The sequence below is a fragment of the Tachyglossus aculeatus genome, chromosome 12 (assembly GCF_015852505.1).
Source record: "Tachyglossus aculeatus isolate mTacAcu1 chromosome 12, mTacAcu1.pri, whole genome shotgun sequence".
Lineage (NCBI taxonomy): Eukaryota > Metazoa > Chordata > Mammalia > Monotremata > Tachyglossidae > Tachyglossus > Tachyglossus aculeatus.
The window spans coordinates 21,047,870-21,069,525 of record NC_052077.1 but is presented as its reverse complement, the minus strand read 5'-3'; the positions used below and the strand labels follow the sequence as shown (position 1 = coordinate 21,069,525).

Here is a 21,656-nt window from a genome sequence, read left to right as displayed (position 1 = left end):
CAATGTCTAACATGAAGCCTAGAACATAATGAACACCCAAAAAGAAATATTTAATATGCTAATATTTAAAACAGGCCATCCTTCACTTTTTGGTTTTTTTCCTTTAGTAAAATAAAAAACCATTTGCTTCTGAGAGGGTGGGGGAAATGAGTTTCCCATATCCAGATCTCAAAATATTCTGCACAAAGGCAATGAAAAGAAAGCAAATAAATGATCTTTTATTGCTGCCTTTGAAAAATATTGCTCATTTTTAATGACCTTAGGTTGCATGCTAAAATACTGGTGTTGGAAATGCTCCAACGTTCAACAAAAATCAAACACTGGCTAAAAAAATGACTGTGTATTTTCTAAACTTTCAGATTAGGAAAGTGTGGCAACATTTTGGTTTGTTCAGACACAGGAATATTAGCACGAAACAGTACTTAGATCATACACTAAAGACTAAAGGCTATCCATTTTGTTTAGAAATTATCTTGAATCTACACTAGTGCAAAGCATAATCATAATACCTGCATCAAGTGAATGCTAACCATAATCACAAAAGATAAGGATACCTTTTAACCTAAGGAAACAATCCATTAAGTAGTTTAGCAGAATATTCCGATACGCTAACTCAAGCTGCTAGTATAACAGTTTGTTGCCATAGAAATTAACTGCTCTTGCATTTGCCTCTCTCTTTATATATTTCTCTCCCTCTACACGTGTGTGTGTGTGTGTGTGTGTGTGTGTGTGTGTGTGTGTGTGTGTGTGTTTTGGGTTGACATTAAGAGGAATGACCTGAAAGCACTAAATATCATCGATTTTAGGAACATAAAAAATCATTTATTCTATGATTCAATCAATCAATCGTATTTATTGAGCGCTTACTGTGTGCAGAGCACTGTACTAAGCGCTTGGGAAGTACAAGTTGGCAACGTATAGAGATGGTCCCTACCCAACAGTGGGCTCACAGTCTAGAAGGGGAAGACAGACAACAAAACAAAACATATTAACAAAATAAAATAAAATAGAATAGATATGTACAAGTAAAATAAATAAATTTACTCTGTGACTTCCTTCTCTCCTGCCACTAAAAGACACCCAATAGGAAAACCTTGGTTATTACTTAAATTCAAAGACAACCATTTGCACAGTCAGTGGGATACTTAGAAGAGACTTAGACACTGCAGTTAGCTGCTCTGAAGACTACTCTGGCATTTGGAAGGAGGTAAATTCATGTAGTGAAGTCATAGGTTAAGAACTCAGTCATGGATATGTGGGAGTTAATACACAAAAGCATCTCTGTATGTAGACCCTGTAACAACAGAATCAAGATTTTCTGTGAAAAATAAGTCTCAAGTTCAAAGGAGATTTCCTTCTAAATTATCCTGTAAACTATTAAACGGAACAATACTTTGAGTCATAAGTGATTAACTCTCTCTCGCTCTCTCTAAATATATATATATACATAATTTTAAATATGCATGAATTATAGTATGAAGAACAAAAGAATAGATCAGACAAACCATTGTTAAGCTCACCGTTCTATGCACTCCTTCACTACAGCAAAATTGCCATCACCAATCACCTTCCCGATTTTGTATTTCTCAAGTATAGTTGATGATCCTAAGCACTTGTTTCCATTCACACCTGCAAAAAGAATAGTACAAAGATTCTGGAAATTCATATAACACTAATTTTATTTTCCAATGATCAAAAAAAGGCACAACTCTACTTGCAGATATTTGGGAATCCAGAGTAAATGAAATGTCTGTTAAAGTTGTATTTCAATATCAGCATTTTTTGACCTTATTAGCATATGGGAACATAACAGAATTAAATGCTTAACCACAACTGAAATTCCAGTTGAGTCTCCCCAACTGGCATTAGTAGTTAGTTACTCTGTAGTTGTAACTATGACAGTGTACATTTTCCCATTAACGCTGCTTATTTTTCCATGGAAAAAAACTGATGTTATGTTCTGCTTCCTTTTGTGAATTTGCAAATTTATACTGTACGAGACAAGGCAAAACCCTTTTTAGAGTGGATCTCTATATTTCATTAGTAATAATCATGTAAAATTATTAACATAATTAATTATTAATACTAAACACCATATAAGCATTATTACATCTGTTAATGATATTAATACTTGTTAATAATAATCAGCTCAGATGCTAACTGTGCTCCACACTTCCTGAAGTAACAATAAGCATATCATTATATGCTTGCCAATACCTTGAAACAGTGGCTAATCAATCATCTTAAGGTACTATTCCAAGTTAGATTCTAATTTCACGTTTATAAAATGATTTCACTCGGAGGGATCTCAGCTCTCAGAAAATCACAATCACCAAGTCAGGAGAAATGGGCAGACAGGGTATAGGAAGAAGCAGTTATAAGTTCTTCTCAATGCCAAACTTTGGCAGTTATAATAATAATGATGGCATTTATTAAGCACTTACTATGTGCAAGGCACTGTTGTAAGCGCTGGAAGTTGTGACGATTAGACAAATATGTAACCCTTTAAAGTCTTATATGAGTTTTGCTGTTGGTCCAGTCTAACGAGCATTGCTCTGGGAATCAGAAGGCATGGGCTTTACTGTCCTGTCTGTGGCTAGTTAACATGGGTGAATATTCAATCAATCATATTTACTGAGTGCTTACAGTATGCAGAGCACAGTATTAAATGCTTGGGAGAGTACACAACTGAGTTGGTAGACAAATTCCTTGCCCATGAGGAACTTAGAATCTACAGTCTAGAATACACTACATCATGAATTTTGCAATTTGCTGCACCCCTGCTCACCTGCTCCCTCATTAAACTTTGTGGCTGCTAGAATATGAATGTCAGGGACAAGACAGAGAGTGGGTGGCACTGAGCAAGCCACTAGCATTATAATCAATAAGTGTTATAATCAATTATAATTATAATCAATAAGCATTTAAGAGTCCAGCGCCGACGAAAAGGTTGAACACGACTCGCTCAGTGTCCGAAAACAGCCACCCGATGGTCATTTTCAGTTCATCCAGGTGATTTGGGTGCCCTTCCCGCTGCTTTCCCCTACTCTGCCTCTGCATTTATTTCAAAAACCAAACCAAGCAAAAAAAGCCTTGAAATTTGTGCTCTCGGTTTTGGTTACGGAGCTGTAGATATCACGAGAGTCATCCAGGGTGAAGGTCCTGATCCCTGAGATCACCAGGCACAACTGTTTTCACTAAATGCTGAATCAAGTTGGGATCGCAGGGAGGTCACTGAAAACATTTGGACAAAGTTAAAAATGGGCCAGATTTGACTCATTGTTTTTTAATGCTGAGCAAGTAGTGTTGGACTCATCTTTGTACATATCTATTCTATTTATTTTATTTTGTTAATATGTTCGGTTTTGTTCTCTGTCTCCCCCTTCTAGACTGTGAGCCCACTGTTGGGTAGGGACTGTCTCTATATGTTGCCAACTTGTACTTCCCAAACGCTTAGTACAGTGCTCTGCACACAGTAAGCGCTCAATAAATACGATTGATTGATTGATTGATCAACTCCTCTGTGCAAGTTCTCAGTACTGTGAGTAGAGGCCTGAGATATACAGGATGTTACTGATGAGAGACCCTACCATCAAAGCCTGAAATGTAACCCTTTTTAAGAGGCTCCATGTGGCTCCTAGAAGATCCACATAAGGCCACTGAGACAGACAAGGTCAGAAGCAGAGAGATGGAAAGAGTAACAAACATTTACTGAAAGAATGTCAGAAACAAACCCAGAAATACAGAAAAAGATAAACATAAAGGGTATTTTAAAATGCCTTGAATATTTTATGAGTTTCTTCTAGAACCACATTAAAATATTTTTGAGAAGCAGAGCCCTAAAGTCCTTCCTTGATGACCTCTGGTAATTTAAGCAAATGACTGAAGAGATTGCTCTGTGATTGGCTGCAGAGGAGAGAGCAGCTGCCATGTGGATGGAGTGGGGAAAACTCAACCTACAATTTTAAATTAGGTGAGTATATAGTTTAAAAACCTAGTTAAAGGCTACAGAATTTGTAACTCACTGGAAGAAAATGCTTCAACCAATATATTTTATAATCCAACAACATGTTCAATCCATAAAACAAAATAGTTTTGTTTCAGGTACAGATACCCACACCATATCTTTGCACCAGGACATTTAACATCATATACCAACATTTATCAACCATTCTAGAAAATAATTTAACATAAGGTTATTTTGGGCAGCAACCAATTAGCATATATAAAAATTGCAATGATGTTTATTGACAAAAAAGCTTTTAAGCTAGATTCAGTCCTACCTTCAGGACTCAGGCAAGGATATGGTTCAGGCCCACCATTCACAGTGGAAGACGACCCACAGGGGGGAGGAATCTATGGAAACAAATAGTCTTGCATTATTTCTTACAGCAAATTTCCAAATAATTAACATACAACTAGAAGAACATGAAATGGACCATTATTTCTCAGAGAAGTCCAAATCATTATCTAATAGCCATTAACAAATTATTATAAAGCACCTTGCAAATCTGTAGTAATAAAAACAGTAATACCATATACTAAACATCCTTCCCCATGTAACTGCCACTTACCTGCATCTGAAGGATTCATAGAAGCAAATTATAATAATATTCACTAATGATGATCATGATTAGACAATTTTCTAACCACCAAACCAGAACAGGTTGTACTGTTTTTGGAAGACATTACTGACAAACTACACTGGAACTACATATTCTCTACCTTCTAACAAATGAAAGGAAGACAACCGCCTTTTGTTAAAGGACAGAACTACAATGTAACAGCAGTAAATTTAGCTACAGGCACTGTCACTGTTTAACAATCATTACAAATGACAAGAGGAATTTAATCATGCACCCCAAATTGTGCCCTAGCATAACTACATTAACAGGGAATGAAGTTTTCTGATGCTGTGACTATAAAGGAAAAGCACACCCATTTTTATCATCTTTCAGTCAATCAATCAATCGTATTTATTGAGCGCTTACTGTGTGCACAGCACTGTACTAAGCGCTTGGGAAGTACAAGTTGGCAACATATAGAGACAGTCCCTACCCAACAGTGGGCTCACAGTCTTTCTTAGGAGAACTCACCAAAATGCTCTTTTTGAGTTTATATGACCTAGCATTATGGATATTTATGAAATCCTCACATTAACTTCACACCCTCCCCAACAAAACCCAAGTGAAACAGCTTTAGTTAAAAAAAATCCATAAAGAAAAACAGCAATTAAATGTGCTATGTTAGCCCTCTGAGGAATCTTACTCCTCCATAAAATTTCTCCCTCCCTCCATGTGACCTTCCATTTGTTTCCCTGGGTGGTTTTCCACTTCCCATCAGAGGCCGTTAAAGAAATTCCTGCTCTTTGCCATACAGGACTGACGTGGTTTCTGTTCTACTCTCCATCCTCTGCTGAAACCAAGCTCTGTACAGTGCTCAGAACTGCGAGAACAGCAATTCCAAATCACAATGATTACCCTGCAGAGCACAGGGTATTAAAACCTCCATTGTCAAGCTGCTGCAACAGAGAGAGAGGATTTTATTTAAAATCTCTTCAAATGCTAATGAACAATCATGTTTCCATCAGCAGCTGTGATGCTAAAATAGCTCAAAGGACTGTATCTGGCTACTGTACAATTTGGTCTTATCAAGCTGCAGACACAAAGCTGTCCCCAAATGATCCGGGCCACTTTTAATTTTAATGTTACATTATTAGTAATTATTCTGAAATTTGAGATTGTGCAAAAAAAACAAGGAAAAAAGCAGATGATAATTTTGCTTGGTTGAGGAGAGGGGAGGGGAAAAAAAGAAAACCGACGAAAATATTGCTGACTGAGTCATCTGACACATTCGGTTGGCATTGGTTCGACCACCAACTCCTCTGCCAGCCTGTTTTGTGCCTTTGAGTAGGCAGAAAAGTGAGAAACAAGGATGCTATTCTACTAGGAGCAACGATGGGAGAATTTCCAAAATTTTCAGTGCCTAGTGTATTTATCACAGAGTTGGCAAAAAAAAAAACAGAGATGGGTGAGGTCTGTGTAAGCCTACACTATGGGCATGGAATGTGTCTACCAACTCTGTTGTATTGTCTTCTCTCAAGTCCTTAGTACAGTACTCTTCATACAGTAAGCACTCAGTAAATACGACTGATGATGATAGCTTCTGTAGCAACACCAGAATGTAGATTATCAATCAATTGTATTTACTGAGTGCTTAATGTGTGCAGATTACTGTATTAAGGGTTGGGAGAGTGCTCTATAACAGAATTAGTAACACCTTCCCTACCCACAATGAGTTTACAGTCTAGAGGTGGATACAGACATAAACATAAATACATTACAGAAATGCACATATGTGCTGTGGGTGAGGGAGGAGTGAATTAAAGGGTGAAAATCCATGTACAAGAGGCAATGCAGAAGGGAGTGGGAGACAACCAGCGACAGAGTTCTCTCCCTCCATCCGAGCGGTGGGAAGAGTCAGATAGGGGAGGCTTCGGGAAAGTGGGGAGTAGGAGCATGAAGGGAGATACCAGTAAAGCACATGAAGGCTGGAGAGAAAATGGCACAATTAAATCTCCTCCCCTAACTATCCTTGACTGACAGTCTCTGGCCACCTTTCAGGTCACTGACATCACTACAGCTCTCTCCTCTTATCATAACAACTGTGGTGTTTATTCTGTGCTGACTTCATGCCAAGCATTGGGGTAGATAATGGACAATCATATGAGACATGGTCTAGGCTTCTATCATTCTCCATCCTCTCCTCTTTGAACAGCTAACTTAAATTAATAATAGCCACCCATAAACACACTGGCATTAAGCAAGGCCCAATAAAAAAGGCAGTTTCAGCAAGTTTAGCTCACACCCTTCAGAATCATACTAAAATAGCAACGGCAAACACATACATGTAGTTGTACAGCAAAAATACGATCTTGCAAAAGCAAACAAGCTAATAAATGAATGTGGGATTTGTATGGCACGAGTGTGTGGTATGGACTGTTTTATGTTGGCCTTGGTAATTAATATGCATGTGTGTATATATACACACCAAGGAAATGGTACAGATACACGGATCAGAACAACTTTATGACAGAAGATGGGACATTCTGAAGACGGTGGGTCCATGGAGTCAGTATGGATCGGAAATGACTTGATGGCATTTGAAGAAGGGTGTGTATACAGAAGTGCATTTGTAGGGATTAATTTACTTTTGCTTATTTGGGGGAAGCCTTTATTGGCAGAATATGGTTTTGTTAAAAAATTTCGGAATACTATTTGGAACTACACAATGTCTCCGAAAAAAAATAGATGTAGCTACACATTATTTCTGATTAATAAGATGACAAAGCTGTGGTAGTGCCATTCCCTGAGTGCTGACCATCATCCACACCACAGTTGTGAAGAGTACAAGGTAGCAAGAAGCTAAGACCAAAATTTTGCTCCTGGAAAAATCACACCTTGTTTAAAAAGAAATCTGGAATTTGCATCATTTTCAACAACCAAAACGGACTCCCTTTTCAGTGCAGCCAAAAGAGGAGAAAGTGAACAGCAAATTTAGCTACAACAATAAAAGTCAGTTATTAGGGAAGCAGTATGGCAGAGGGGGAAGAGCATGGGTCTGGGAATCAGAGGTCCGGGGTTCTAATCCCTGCTCAGCCTCATGTCTGTTGTGTGACCTGGGGCAAGTCACTTCACTTCTCTGTTTCAGCTTTATCTGTGCCGTACCTCTCAAATGGGTTTAAATTTTACTGCCTACTCCTCAAACTGTGAGTCCCTTGTGGGACGACTGTGTCCAACTGATGATCTTGAATGTATTCTAGCACTTAATACAATGCCTGGCACATAGTAAGCGCTTAACTACTATAATAATAATAATTTTTATTATTATTTGAGCCTGTGCAGGCATGGATGTTGGGCCCTGAGCTGGAATTTCCAAATGTCCTGGGAGCTGACCCAGCTGATGGCCTCATTTGAGGAAGACTGGGGCCGCTGAACACCTCCCCTCATTGTGCAGCCAATCTGCTGGCACTCTGGGGTTACCATGAGACCCTTGAGACCTGGAACAAGCTAGGGAGATAAGGAGCATTGAGAAGCAGCATGGCCTAGTGGAAGGAGCACAGGTCTGAGAGTCAGAGGGCCTGGGTTCTAATCCACAGCTCTGCTGTGTGACCTTGGACAAGTCACTTGACTTCTCTGTGCCTCAGCTCTCCTGATTTCCTTCTTAGACTGTGAGACCCATGCAGGTCAGGGGCTGTGTCCAACCTATTTAATTTTTATCTATCTCAGGGCTTAGAATAGGGTTTGACAAGTAGGAAGCACTTAAATACCATAAAAAAAGATAGGCATCACATGAACAAATTGTCAGTGACTTTGCCTTACAATGAAATAATTGCTAGTGATTTTGCCTTAGAATGGTATGTGGTGAAGAATCATTTAAGCACTAATGCCTTAAAACTCTATGAAATAAAATTGCTGAGGACGAATGAGGCTGGAAATGTAGAGAAAGTGCCTGGAGCTGGCTGAAAGAGAAGACAAACGCCTTTATGTATAAAAATGGCTGATTTTTAGTACTCTACTTACTCTCTATTTCATAGCAGGGAAGCTGGAAGAGCTGGCAACTTATGGGAGAAACAGGGTCAGCCTCAAGTAACGTCAAGGAGAGCAGACCGAGCAAGGCCAAGCAATGCAGACTGAGTTTGTTGAAATGTGCTGAAACAAAGAAGGCCCCTAGCCAAGCTCGGCTGGGTGCTGTGCCAGAATCATCTACAAACACCCAGGGTGGATTCCGTCAGCAAGGAAGACACCAACATTCCCCAAAGCTGCACACATGCTGCAAGACAACCCCTTGCCCAGGGATTTGGTGACACTAGTGACAAACTAACAAATGGTAACTCTGCTTGAGTGGTTATGAGAGTATGGAGCTTAGTGAATTTACTGTAATGAGTATACTGTGGGAGTTGTTACTTGTGCTTGCTTTTCCTGGGTCTTTCACTTCTATGAAACAATGAAAACCCTCAAAGGGATAACATGGGGACAACAGAAAAATCCCAAAGCGTCTGCCTAATAAATGAGGTGTGTCCACATCAGGGTACATTCATAAAGGTTTAGGCACATTTGGGAGATGAATCCAAAGACCTGAAATTTGCTGTGCAACATTTTCCCGTGACAGTTGTTTCGGTGCCAATGATGAGATTTTTCTTCAGGCAGATTCTAGTCACAAGAGAAATTTTCCATGAAAAAAGCCTTCCCTAAAGTCAATCTATGGTATTTATTGAATGCTTACTGTGTATACAGCATTGTTCTAAGTACTTATGAAAGTAAAACACAAAGTTGGTAGACACGATTCCTGACCACATATAGTCTAAAAACTATATGCAAACTATAGTCTGTGCAAAACTGGCCACGCTGTGATGTCAGAGGAGTAATAATCAATCAATGGTATTTACTGAGCACTTACTGTGTGCAAAGCACTGTGCTAAGTGCTTTGCAGAGTGCAATACATAGAGGTGGTAGACAAGTTCCTTGCCCACAAGGAGCTTACAGTCTACAGCAGGAGAAAGACATTAAAATAAACTGTGGCTCTATATGCAAAATCTGTGGGGCTAAGTGTGGGATGAACATCAAGTGCTTAAAGGGTATCTAGCTGACACAGAAGGGAGACAGTAGAGAAAATAAGGGCTTAGTTGGGGAAAGCCTCATATAGTAGTGATTTTCATAAAGCTTTGAGAGGGAGGAAAATGATGGTCTTTAAGCTAGGAAGGGAGAGAGCTAGGTTCCAGGCCAGAGGAAGGGATTGGCAGTGAGATAAATACAATCAAGTTGGTGTTTAAAGGAGTGAAGCATGGCGGACTAGGCTGTGACAAGAAATAGCGAGGTAAGGCAGGAGCAGGAGAACTGACTGAGTGCTTTAATTCATCCAGGAAGAAATCAAACTAGAAATGAAGAAAATGTATGCTGGACAAGTATTCATCTCAAAAAGGAAAGTAACCCTGAGTATTTGACCTACAGCACGGGTTCGGTACTTCTTACGTCAATGATGCAACCAGATTTTTTTTTTAAATCTCAACATCTCTGGTAAGTGAATTCAAGACTGTCTAAATATTTTGGGCTGGAAAAAAATGTTGCGGACTGATCTGTTTTGAACTACAAGCCTTCCTTTTCTTCTTCCAGGTGATAAATGATCGTAATTCACCGATGCAAACATCACAGGAGAAAGTCAGTGTGAGAATGAGCCGCACAGGAAAAATGTTTCAATGGACTCTGAACATACTGGTGAAAGGGTTCTCAAGTTGCCATGTTGCCCATGGGGATTGCCTTCTGAAACTACTGAAGTGCTATTTATGAAACTATGGCAACACAGGAGGATTTTGCTCATCCCAGCTCATGGTATCATTGCTTTCATCAAATAATGTGGTCTTCGTTATGGGCTGTCAAGAATGCCATTATATTAGGCATGATACAGAGAAATTTAGAATTGGTCTCCACCCTCTGGCAGAGCCTTAACCCAAATAGTTTTGAAAAAATACTTGACATTACATACACAAGCACAGGAAAATGAAAATCTGTAAAGAGCGTTTCAGTCATTGACAGGGAAGAAAATACTGCACATATAGTTCTTTCTTGTTTGCTGGATAAGTGGGTTGCATTGTTCTCTGACGCTGGGGTAGATGATCCCTCAGCACTTCAGCATTTTTCAAAAGGAGGGCTTAGAAAGGTCTTTGTATGAAGGGGAGGGAGGGTCTTGCTGGGGTTCCAGGACAAGGTGGTGCACTTTTCCCTATGGCCTGTTATTCAAGTTAAATCCTTCAGGATGATTGATCTAATGGTGTTCTTAAATGTCTACAGAGCAATCTGCTCAGTTTGTATTGCTAGACTGTCCCATCACGGGGAAGAGCTAGGACTTTCCTTGACGTTGGGGAGGAAGGAACCCAGGATTCATTCATTCATTCAATCGTATTTATTGAGCGCTTACTGTGTGCAGAGCACTGTACTAAGTGCTTGGGAAGTACCTGGAGTGCACATGGTTTCCTCCAAAATCGAAGCGCGTGTGGGTGAACCTGGAGCTCATCCCCGTGGCTAGGAGGAACCCAATCTGGGTTGCCACAGCTGGGCCTCTTGCGGCCGGTCGTGGAGAGCTGCCACTTTTACCCCAACCCCGCCGCTCTTGGGGCTGAAGCAGGGGAGGAAGCCAGAGAGCTGCTACTAGTACTGAGAAGCGGGATGGTTTAGTGGATAAAGCATCGGTCTGGGAGTTAGAAGGTCATGGGTTCTAATCCCGACTCCACCACTTGTCTGCCATATGACCTCGGGCAAGTCACTTCACTTCTCTGGGCCTCACTTACCTCATCTGTACAATGAGGATTGAGACTGTGAGCCCCACGTGGGACATGGACTGTCCAACCTGATTTGCTTGTATCCACCCAGCGCTTAGTACAGTGCTTGACACAAAGTGCTTAATTATTATTATAACTACTGCCTTGAAAAAATATAAATCCCCCCGGCACTGGTGAGCCCAGCTTCTACCCATCACGGGCCCCCCACTCCTCCCTGTCCCCTCCATGGTCTGCACTCCACGAATCCGGGGTAGCTGCGGGTGGCCCCAGCTCCTCTTGGTCTTTGTGTCCCATTATGATCTATTACCTGGGAATGGGGGGATTTTAAGAAAGTTTCAGCGCACCTTCTCTCCCCCCGCACATCATCTGCAGAGATGCTGTGGGCCTGGCTTCAATATCCTCCCCCTGCAAGGGCAACTGGGCTGGGGACGGGGAAGGATACTGATTTTGAATTTTTCAGAAACACTGTTTCCATCTCGTGGTTTCAATACAGGTCCAGATCCTGTCAGCGGGAACCAGAGGATGTAGCTTATCACCATGTCATCAATTAACCCTCAACTGAATGAAGGAAGATCAGTCAGGGGCACCAAGGATGGCCCTAATCCTACCAGATGTAGTTTAGGCAGTCTGTAATAGTATTACTTACCCCTTGCTGGTATTGAATACCCCATGTTTACATATTGGGAAGCAGTGGGTTCACAGCATCTTTCTTGATAGGAATAAAAATCACTATTCGGCTTTGCTTGTCGTTTACAACTATACCTTCAAGCTTGAAACCCTTAATAACCATTATTTCCTAGTCATTGGCTTTCCAATAAACTAAAAAATGCAACAGACTCTCAAATATATACTGCACAGAATTTTGTTTTTTTTTATCAAAATTACTGGGCATAATTAATAAAAATCACTTAAAACCTCATCACTTGAAAAATGTATGAATGTATGCATCATGACTCCGATGGTAGGACTTCAACTACAAAAGGGACAAGCTGCAAACTGCTCAGGCAATGCAAGAAAAGCCTTAAGGTCTGTTGTTACTGTGGATTTACATTTCACAGCTCCTAAAGAAACTTTCAAGTTCAGAAGGTCAAACAGAAACATTTCAGCTGCACAAATCAGTATAAGATTATCCAAGTCCTTTCATCACACTTCACAAATCTTTTAAAAAAATATTTCACCACTAGTAGACCCAGGAGACATCAGATAAAACATCACGAGATCAGAAGCTGTTCATAAACTCAAGATGTTGGTAACATTCCAAATATACTTTTTCCTCTAACCCTAACCCCCCAAAATTGCTTGTAGCAGAGCTTCCTTGTAAAAAACTGTATCCAAAGTGATCTAATGTAGCTTTTAATAATTTAGGCAGATGTACTAATGGTACTGAAGTCCCGAAGTTCCTCCTCTTTGCAGGTTCTGGGTTGTGGATGGGAAGCTAAAAGTCAAATATACGTTACTGCTCTCTTCATCCATCTGACATTTACTACAGAAGCATATAGCTCCTTGTTCTGGTTACACCAGTCTCTCCTCTCCTATCCACTGTTTCCAGGTATTTATGTCCATCTGTACCTGGGTCAAAGACAGTTTCTGCTTCCGCAGCCAAACTCCTTCCTTGTCTGCTGCACAGATGGACAGGCACAATGCAGAAATACAATACAGTACATGATAAAGTTAATAAAGGCTGAAAAATATTTTAAAGCGAGACACTGAATAATAATAGAGAGCAAGGGAAGCAGTACAGCCTAGTGGAGTGAGTATGGACCTGGGAATCAGTCCTAGACTCACACATAACCTTGCTGATCTCGTTTGGAGGGAAACTGCAGGTGGGTGTTTCATGCCAACAGCTGGGTTTAGGCAGAGACATAATGGCAGTGCCTTCAAGTTCTGCAGAAGCTGAGAAGGCTTTGTTTGCTTTTATCTACTCTCTGACTCTGTTGGAATACATGAGGACAACCTAAAAGTCATTAGTCCACCTAACAAGAGTAAATGACAGAAGAGAAGGTGCGATTGACCGAATCCAAAGAGAAAAGCCTTTGATTGCCAGTGATACTATCTTAATTGATCTTAATAAGCTACTTATAGTGAATATGGGAGGGGAAGGGAGTTGGGAACAATACTATGAAGTAGTAATTATCTATAATTGTCCATCTGTAATTTCCCTGCAGCAACAAAACAAAGCTGATTCAGACACCTACTGACAAAGGATTCAAACTGACATCAAAATTAGTGTATTTTACAGTGTAAGCAAAATTACTACCAACCACAAAATTTCAGGTTTCATTGTAATCTGAGATACAGGGTCCTATACACGTTGTGGATGCAAAATCTTTTATTCTAACACTAGAATCACTTCATCCCTTAAGAGATTATTATATGATCTGATCATGACCACTGCCACATCAGCCTGGAAGGCACTGGACATATTTCCTTGAAGTAGAAAAAAATACAGTGAAATATCATTAATTTTATATCAATTGATTCAAGCAGTGTTTAAATCAAAACAAGTACTAGTCCCTGGATGCACAGATAGCTATACTTAAATTCAGGAAAACCTCTTATATAACCTGCAGTGGAGATTTGGTCTCCAAAGCCTTTTGCATTCTTAAATTAGTCACTTAATTTGAAAAGACACAAATTAGTTATAGATGGGCAAGTGAAATCAATCAATCAATCAATCAATCGTATTTATTGAGCGCTTACTATGTGCAGAGCACTGTACTAAGCGCTTGGGAAGTACAAATTGGCATCACATAGAGACAGTCTGCCAAGAGGGGGTTTTGAGATTAGCAGTAGATCTCAAATGAATACCCCAGGGGCTGCATTTTTGGAAGACAGTTCTCCCATATTTTTATTCTTTTAAGAGTTGAATTGGAAATACTCCTGTGAACCAGTGTTCTCCAACTTCACAACTCTAATGGGAAAATGAAAAAGTACCAGAACATTTCCACCCACTCCCAGAATGCATTTGCCAGTTTCTCATCCACCAATGTAATAGATTGCTGAAAAAAAGAAAAAAGAGAGACATTAAAGCCTATGAGATCATGGCAAAAATGAAGGGAAGCAGCATGGACTAGTGGATAGAGCACAGGCCTAGGAGTCGGAGGGTCATGGGTTCTAACCCCAACTCTACCACATCTGCTGTGTGACTTTGGGCAAGTCACTTAACACCTCTGTGACTCAGTTAACTCATCTGTAAAAAAAGGGGATTAAGACTGTGAACCCAATGTGGGACATGGACTGTGTCCAACCTGATTAACTTGTACTTCCCCGACAATTAGAACAGTGATTGGCCCATAAAAAGCACTTAACCAGTACCATAATTGTTATTACTAAAAATCAAACTTCCCCAATAGGCAATATGGCATAATTTTCACCCTTAATCCAAGTTTAAAAATAGTGCTTTCCCATTGTCCACCTCTTGCCTCATTTTCACAACTGGAACAAGAAACTTTAAATTGTCCAGTACAAACCACAGTAAGGTCTCCCCTTACCTTGAGTCCTCGGAAACTTCCTGGACTGGTTGGTGAGGAACTGGAAGATTTTGTGGATTTGGGAGTTGAAAGCTGGCTGCTGGGAGTTCCATTAACTGATCAGGTCATCAGTGGCATGAAACAAGGAGAAAATAAATTATTAGGACACAGAATTCCAGATTTTTTCAAAATAGTATGTGCACGCCTGATAAATTTAACTGAGTTCTATCACTGAGAGCTCTAATCAGGTTATAAATCAACCCTGAAGGAAGAATTGGAAGCTGCTCCTCAGAGTACAAATACAATGTATAAAATACAAAGTGGAACCAAGCCGATGGAAACACTGCAAGAACTGGGGTAATTTTCAGACAGTAAATGGTCTAATTAAACTCTGTTTATGTTTTCTAAAAGAAAGAAAACATGCCAGAAGAAATCTCCCATGGAAACACTCAATAATATCTACTAAAAAAGATAGGCTCTTCAAGTCAAAACGACTGAGTAACCATTTATTCCATTTCCAAGCCTCTTGCTCGGTTTCATCTAGACATGAATCTCCACAAAATAAATTCCACTATCTCCCAGTAACCTACTCAGAAGCTGTTCCACTTAGTAAACATGAATCCATTTGCAAGGAATTTAAGCCCACATTCTCTAGCTACCATCTCAGCAGGGCCAGGGAATGGCTAACTGTTGTTTTGGGATCCCAAACTCCTGCATTTATGACCAAACACCATCCATCCCTCTGAAGAGTGGATGGTGTTGGAAAGCAGCATGACCCAGTGGAAGGAGCAAGGAGCAAAGGCTTGGGGATCTAGAGGACCCGAGTTCTAATTCCAGCTTGGCCATTTGTCTTCTGGATGACCTTGGACAAGTCACTTAACTTTTCTGTGCCTCAGTTACCTCATCTGAATATGGGGATTAAGACTGTGAACCACACATGAGACATGGACTGTGTCCAACCTGATTATCTTGTATCTACCCCACTGCATAGTAGAGTACCTTCCACACAAGTGCTTAACAAGATTGCTGTGGGCAGGAAATGTGTCTATTGTTGTATTGTACTCTCCCAAGTGCTAAATACAGTGCTCTGCACACAGTAAGTGCTCAATAAATACGACTGAATAACAAATAGCACTAAAAATAGGGGATCTGAGAAAAGACCTGGGAGCTTCAAGTTAGAGAGACAAGTGGAGAGCCCCAACCACAGAAAATCAGAGGGAGGTAATTGGGACACTAACCTCTCCCTGCCCTCCCCAAACCTTCTTCACCTGGTGTCCTGTAGACCAGCTCTTTTCTATGGCTATCCCCTCCCTAACAGAAGAAAACAGAGCTTGCTACTATCCTCCAGGATCTTAACTGGGGCCCAAATTTGCTAGAGATTTTAGGTGGATGAGTTTTTAGGCCTCAAATATTTGGATTTATGCCAATGTGCAGTTTTACATTTCAGTTATCTGGATAGTTATCCTAAGTTTTTCTCCAGGCTAAATATTTTTAATCTCTTTCCATCTTTCAGACCTTTAATTATCATTTTTGCTTTCCCTGAACACTCACCAAATGCTCCATTTTCCTCTCAAGAGATAAAACTCAGAATTGGATCTAGTATTCTAATAAGTCTGGCCAATTCTGATGCAGTGGATTATAAGAATAATAATGACGTCATTTATTAAGCGCTTACTATGTGCAAAGCACTGTTCTAAGTGCTCGGAAGGTCACAAGGTGATCAGGTGTAATCAGCCCCAAGGGGGGCTTACAGTCTTTATCCCCACTGTATTTTCATATGCAGTACTCATATTGGTTTATCACATGATTTTGTTTGCCTTTTAAACAGTATTGCTACACTGCTGATTCTTATTCAGCTTATGATCTAGCATGACCACTTGGTCTACTTAATAATAATAATGATGGCATTTACTAAGCACTTACTATGTTCTAAGCGCTGGGGAAGTTACAAAGTGATCCAGTTGTCCCACGAGGGCTCACAGTCTTAATCCCCATTTTATAGATGAGGGAACTGAGACTCAGAGAAGTTAGGTGACTTGCCCAAAGTCACACAGCTGACAATTGGCAGAGCCAGGATTTGAACCCATGACCTCTGACTCCAAAGCCTGCGCTCTTTCCACTGAGCCACGCTACTTCTGCCATGACCCCACTTCTTCTCACTCCTTGTACTTATTTTACTGAGACTTGGACCTAACAAAAATCTAAATATTTCAGATGTAAATAAATTCAATAAACCTAAAATTTTAGATACAAGATGCGGCCCTAAACTGGGTGTCATCAGAATTCTTTAAAATTTGATGAGATAGGGAAGCTTTAAAATTAGTACCTGAGTAAAAGATTGGTCCTTTGACAGTGTGGGGTTTTTCTTTTCTAACCAAGGCAGGGTTGCCTTCGAAGGCAGGGGTCCTACCAACTGTACTATACTCTCCCAAGCACTCAGTACAGTACAGTGCTCTGCACAAAGTGTTCAGTCAGTACTATTCATTCATTGGATAAAATAAAAAAGCACTGTACAAGCACTTAGTACAGTGTTCTGCACACAGTAAGTGCTCAATAAATATGATTGAATGAATAAAATGTATTCCATAGGTTGATTCTGGCCTGGTTCTAAGCCAGCTCCTTATGTCTGTGTGACTTCTACCTCATTCCTTTCTAATCACACAGGCACTTAGCATGCCACAATTGCAAGACCAGTGGCATATATCCTACAGCAAGCTCAGACATTGATGGGATCTTGTACCCAACTCAGGATTAGGAGGAAGTGATTGTGGAAGGGGTAGCTGGCACAGTCCAAACCCCTTACTCCGTCCCTTATCTACTCTTGACTAGGAGTCAAACTGCCCCCATGTATAGAAATACAGTAAAATAATTTCCCACTCCTTAAACAATCTATTGGAAGTTTAAATTATTCTCATTTAAAAAATGTGGAATGAGAGATGTGGCACTAACTGTGAAGGACGAATCATTTTTCAGAGTGGCTGGCTTAAGAAATGATAATCTTCTAGTTTTAGAAGAAACTCAGGAACAAGTTAGTCATAATGTCTTATAACAAAACCAGTTGCATAATTAGCAATTGGTTTAGAGTTACTATTAATATAGCCAACTTTAGCACAGTGCAACCAACAGCCTAGATTATTAGTCACACAAATGAAGAGTTTTATAAAAAAGAAATCTAAGAAAAATCTACCAAGACAGGCAACATGAACACAGAGCATTTAAAATTTGTTAGCATAAGTGATAACCTCCTGGATTTTGGAGTAGAATTAACAAATTGAGTTAGAAAAGAAAATAAATCATGGCATTCCCTTTTTCTGTCTTAAAAAGTCCACACCATACCTAACACTTCCCTTCCTTCACTTGTGGTATTTATAAAGTGCTTACTAGGTGTTAAGCACTGTTCTAAGTGCTGGGGTAAATACAAATTAATTAGATTGGACATAGTTCCTGTCTCACATGGGGCTTATTATCTAAGTAGGATGGAGACCAGGTATTTAATTCTAATTTTACAGATGGGGAAACAGGCATAGAGAAGCTAAGTGACTTGCCAAGGTCACACAGCAGTCAATTGGCAAACTGGGATTAGAAACTAGGACCTCTGATTCCCAGGCCCATGATCTTTCTTCCAGGCTGCCTCTCCTAGAAAAACTAAACTCATACAATTTGGGATGTTTTATTTCTCTTAACTGACCATTATTCTGTCATTTGAATATAATAATAATAATGGTATTTGTTACACACTTACTATGTGCCAGGTACTTTTCTAAGTGCTGGGATGGATACAAGCATATCAGGTTGGACACAGCCCCTGTCCCATGTGGGGAATAGTCTCAATCCCCATTTTACAGATCAGGTAATTGAGACAGAGAAGTGAAGTGACTTGCCCAAGGTCACACAGCAGATAAGTGGCAGAGCTGGGATTAGAACCCACGACCTTCTGAATCCCAGGCCCGCGCTCTATCCACTAGGCCATGCTGCTTCTCTAAGAATCTTTTCCTTTTCCCAAATTCAATGGTCTTCAGGGAAAAAAAGTCTGGTCACGTCACAATCAGACTTCAAAGACTGGTGCTGATACTTTGCAACGTTTTAGTAATAGGGAAAGTACAATAACAAGGGTCTTTAAAACTTGGGCTTGTAAACTCACACACTGACAGACAGAAAGGGAAAAAGCAAACATCTTTTAGACAAAGGCACTTGAAACCACAAGCTTGCAGGCTAAGTCACTTAATGCATTGTAGATGACATCCCGTGGAAGATGGGTTTGTGAATGGCATTGTGTACTGCCCATGGTTTCCACAGGAAGAGGAAGATGGACTCGTTAAGACTCTGAAACTGGACAGCAAAACTCAGAAAAAACCCTGCTAATTGGATAAACCCTCCTGTAGACTATAAGCTCGTTGTGGACAAGAAACGTGTCTATTATATTGTATTCTCGCTGCTTAGTACAGTGCTCTGCATACAGTAAGTGCTAAATAAATATAGCTGAATGGCTCACAGGCTAGTCCTAAATGCTGAGAGTGGCCCTGCCCGCCTGGGAGTTATGAGTCATCAGGGAGTTGGTGACTCTCTGTGGGCACAAGGTCCCTCCCCACAAACTCTGACTTGAAGAAAGGCCTGGATGGTGAAAGAGTGTGCAAAGGTCCAGAATCAACAGAAACTCTACCTGCAGAAGGAAGACCTGAGACCTTGGATGGACAGTTAACAAGGTGTGAATGTGAAACGTGAGTGCACGCGAAAGTCAGAAAAGCCAGCCTCACTCTCTTCTCTGCTGTCTCCTACCTGCTGCCAGTGGTTCATTCAAGAAGCGACAGTCCCCACGGTAAAACTGTGTCTTATAACACTAGCTGGCAGATAAATCTTACTGCAATCCACCTATGAAGCAGTGTGTCCCAGTGGGAAAAATCACGGGCGTAGGAGTAAGAGGACCTAGGTTCTAATCCCAGATCCACCATTTATCTGCTGTGTGACCTTGAGTAAATCTCTGTGCCTCAGCTTCCTCATCTGCAAAACAGGGATTCAAAACGTGCAGCCCCATGTGGGACCTGATTTTCTTGTATCTACCCCAGTGCTTAATATAATGCTTGGCACATAGTAAGTGCTTAACAAATACCACAATTAATCTAAGGTTAACGGCCACTGAGTTCGAGCGTTGGGTAACGCTGCAGTGGGGAGCCCTTACATTAGTAAAGTGAAGTTTCCAATTCCTGTATAACATAAGGAGTGTGTTGCTTCTAGTGTCATTTCAGATTATAACCACGTTTTTGGTCTACAACTTGAATTTTTTTGCCAATGCAAAGATATTAGTTACAATATAAAGTAGAAAATGTATCTCTAATAAAATATAATGAGCAGGCACATGCGAAATGCTGTTGCACATTCTTTTTGTTCATAGACGTCAAATGGAACACTCAAATATATTCATGGAAATGGAATGAAAGGGTAAGGGAAAGTGGGCAAAGAGCAGTGGCTCACCTGGGGATTTGGCAGTAGAATGTGCACTGTAGTAGTGGCCACCCCTCTTTACTGTAATCATTCAGTATAAACAAAGAAGGAAGACAGAGGGAGACATTAAGGAACAAGGTTATTCAACAGAATTTGGCATGCATTAGGAAAGACAGATAAAAGCTACAATCACTCAGTAGGAAGGGAGAGGTTGCACATAAATATCAATTAGAGTTTTTTAAAAAAAAATGTTTAATGCAGGGTAAAGTTCCTATTAGTAATACCAACAGCACAGTTAACATTTTATGATATTCTTTTCATAGTGATTTTCTGGTTCTTCACTTTGTTTTCCTTTCATTTGAGCAGATGAGTTTTCCCCATTATCGAAAGATCATATGCAATCATCGTAAAAAATACATACGACTCCCTAATTACTATTAAGATCATAAAGACCAGTGCATCATGGCCTCAAAATGCAGTTTAGAATTTTAAATACCTTTCAGTCACTGGAGTTGAAAAACCTATGCCTACAGGCTTAGAATCTTAAGGAAATAGGTGATAAGCAAGCAGAATTATTAATGAAAATTGAAGCTCAGTAAAGAAACTGATGTCATTTTATTTGTGTGACATTGGAAGACACAGGCAAGGTTGGTGAAAATTGGGCTAAAACATTTCCTTCAGGCTAATGATAAAGAAACACAATCAATCATATTTTATGCCACTAACAATTTAATATACAGTTCACTATTCTTGAAATATATGGTCCTTCACGATGCCTGAAATAGGAGACTAGTTGGCTAGCTGTCACCGCCCATGACACTGGAAATCTCACTGTCATATTACTAGCTACTGACCCAGTAAGTCATTCCTTTCTTTATTCACTTGCTCTTCTAACACCTGTCACATGTCACACCCTGTCCTATAGCTTATTCCCCTGGCTCCCAAACTTCAGGGAGACCATACCCATACTGGCCTATCATCTGGAGCCAGTCCCCACAAAATGCCAAAACTCATGGCTTGCTTTTTTATTTAACATTTTACCCAGCTCTCCATGTCCCCGCCCCAGCTTTCAGTACCCCTTTCTCCCAAAGTCATATGGTGGTGGGGTTGGGATCAAGGATGGAGAGAGGAGGGAGGGCAGGGGCTCGTGCCGTCGAACACCCTCCAGGTCTCACCACCTGATCCGATAAAGCCACCCACCCAACAGGAATGGAACAGGGCTGGAACTGGGCATCCACTTCTGCCCCTGGCCAGCCCAGATCCCTAAAACCACATAGTGGAAAAGGACATAACCAGGAAATGGGGAGTGGGGGTGGAAACAGAGTGTTGTCTTCAAGGTACGGGGGTGGTAAAGGTGGGAGGAGATAGATATACAGAAAGGAAGACGACTTTACTTAAAAAAAAATAAAGAA

General features: G+C 40.4%; 1 protein-coding gene across 6 annotated transcripts in view; it reads right to left on the bottom strand.

The window, feature by feature from the left end:
- Positions 1–21,656, bottom strand: part of DCLK2 (doublecortin like kinase 2) — a 113,117-nt gene that overhangs the window by 32,299 nt on the left and 59,162 nt on the right. For 4 of the 6 annotated variants that reach the window (XR_005453413.1, XR_005453414.1, XM_038755116.1 and 1 more), the window contains exons 5-8: positions 20,275–20,325; positions 14,827–14,921; positions 4,284–4,356; positions 1,521–1,629 (exon numbers count right to left, since the gene is read on the bottom strand). Coding sequence is in view for 3 of the 6 variants with exons in the window: in XM_038755116.1 (XP_038611044.1) it covers positions 1,521–1,629; positions 4,284–4,356; positions 14,827–14,921; positions 20,275–20,325 (328 nt within the window). In the remaining 3 variants the exon portion in view is untranslated. The remainder of the gene's footprint in view (positions 1–1,520; positions 1,630–4,283; positions 4,357–14,826; positions 14,922–20,274; positions 20,326–21,656) is intronic. The other 2 variants (XR_005453415.1, XM_038755117.1) reach the window with 1 other exon arrangement.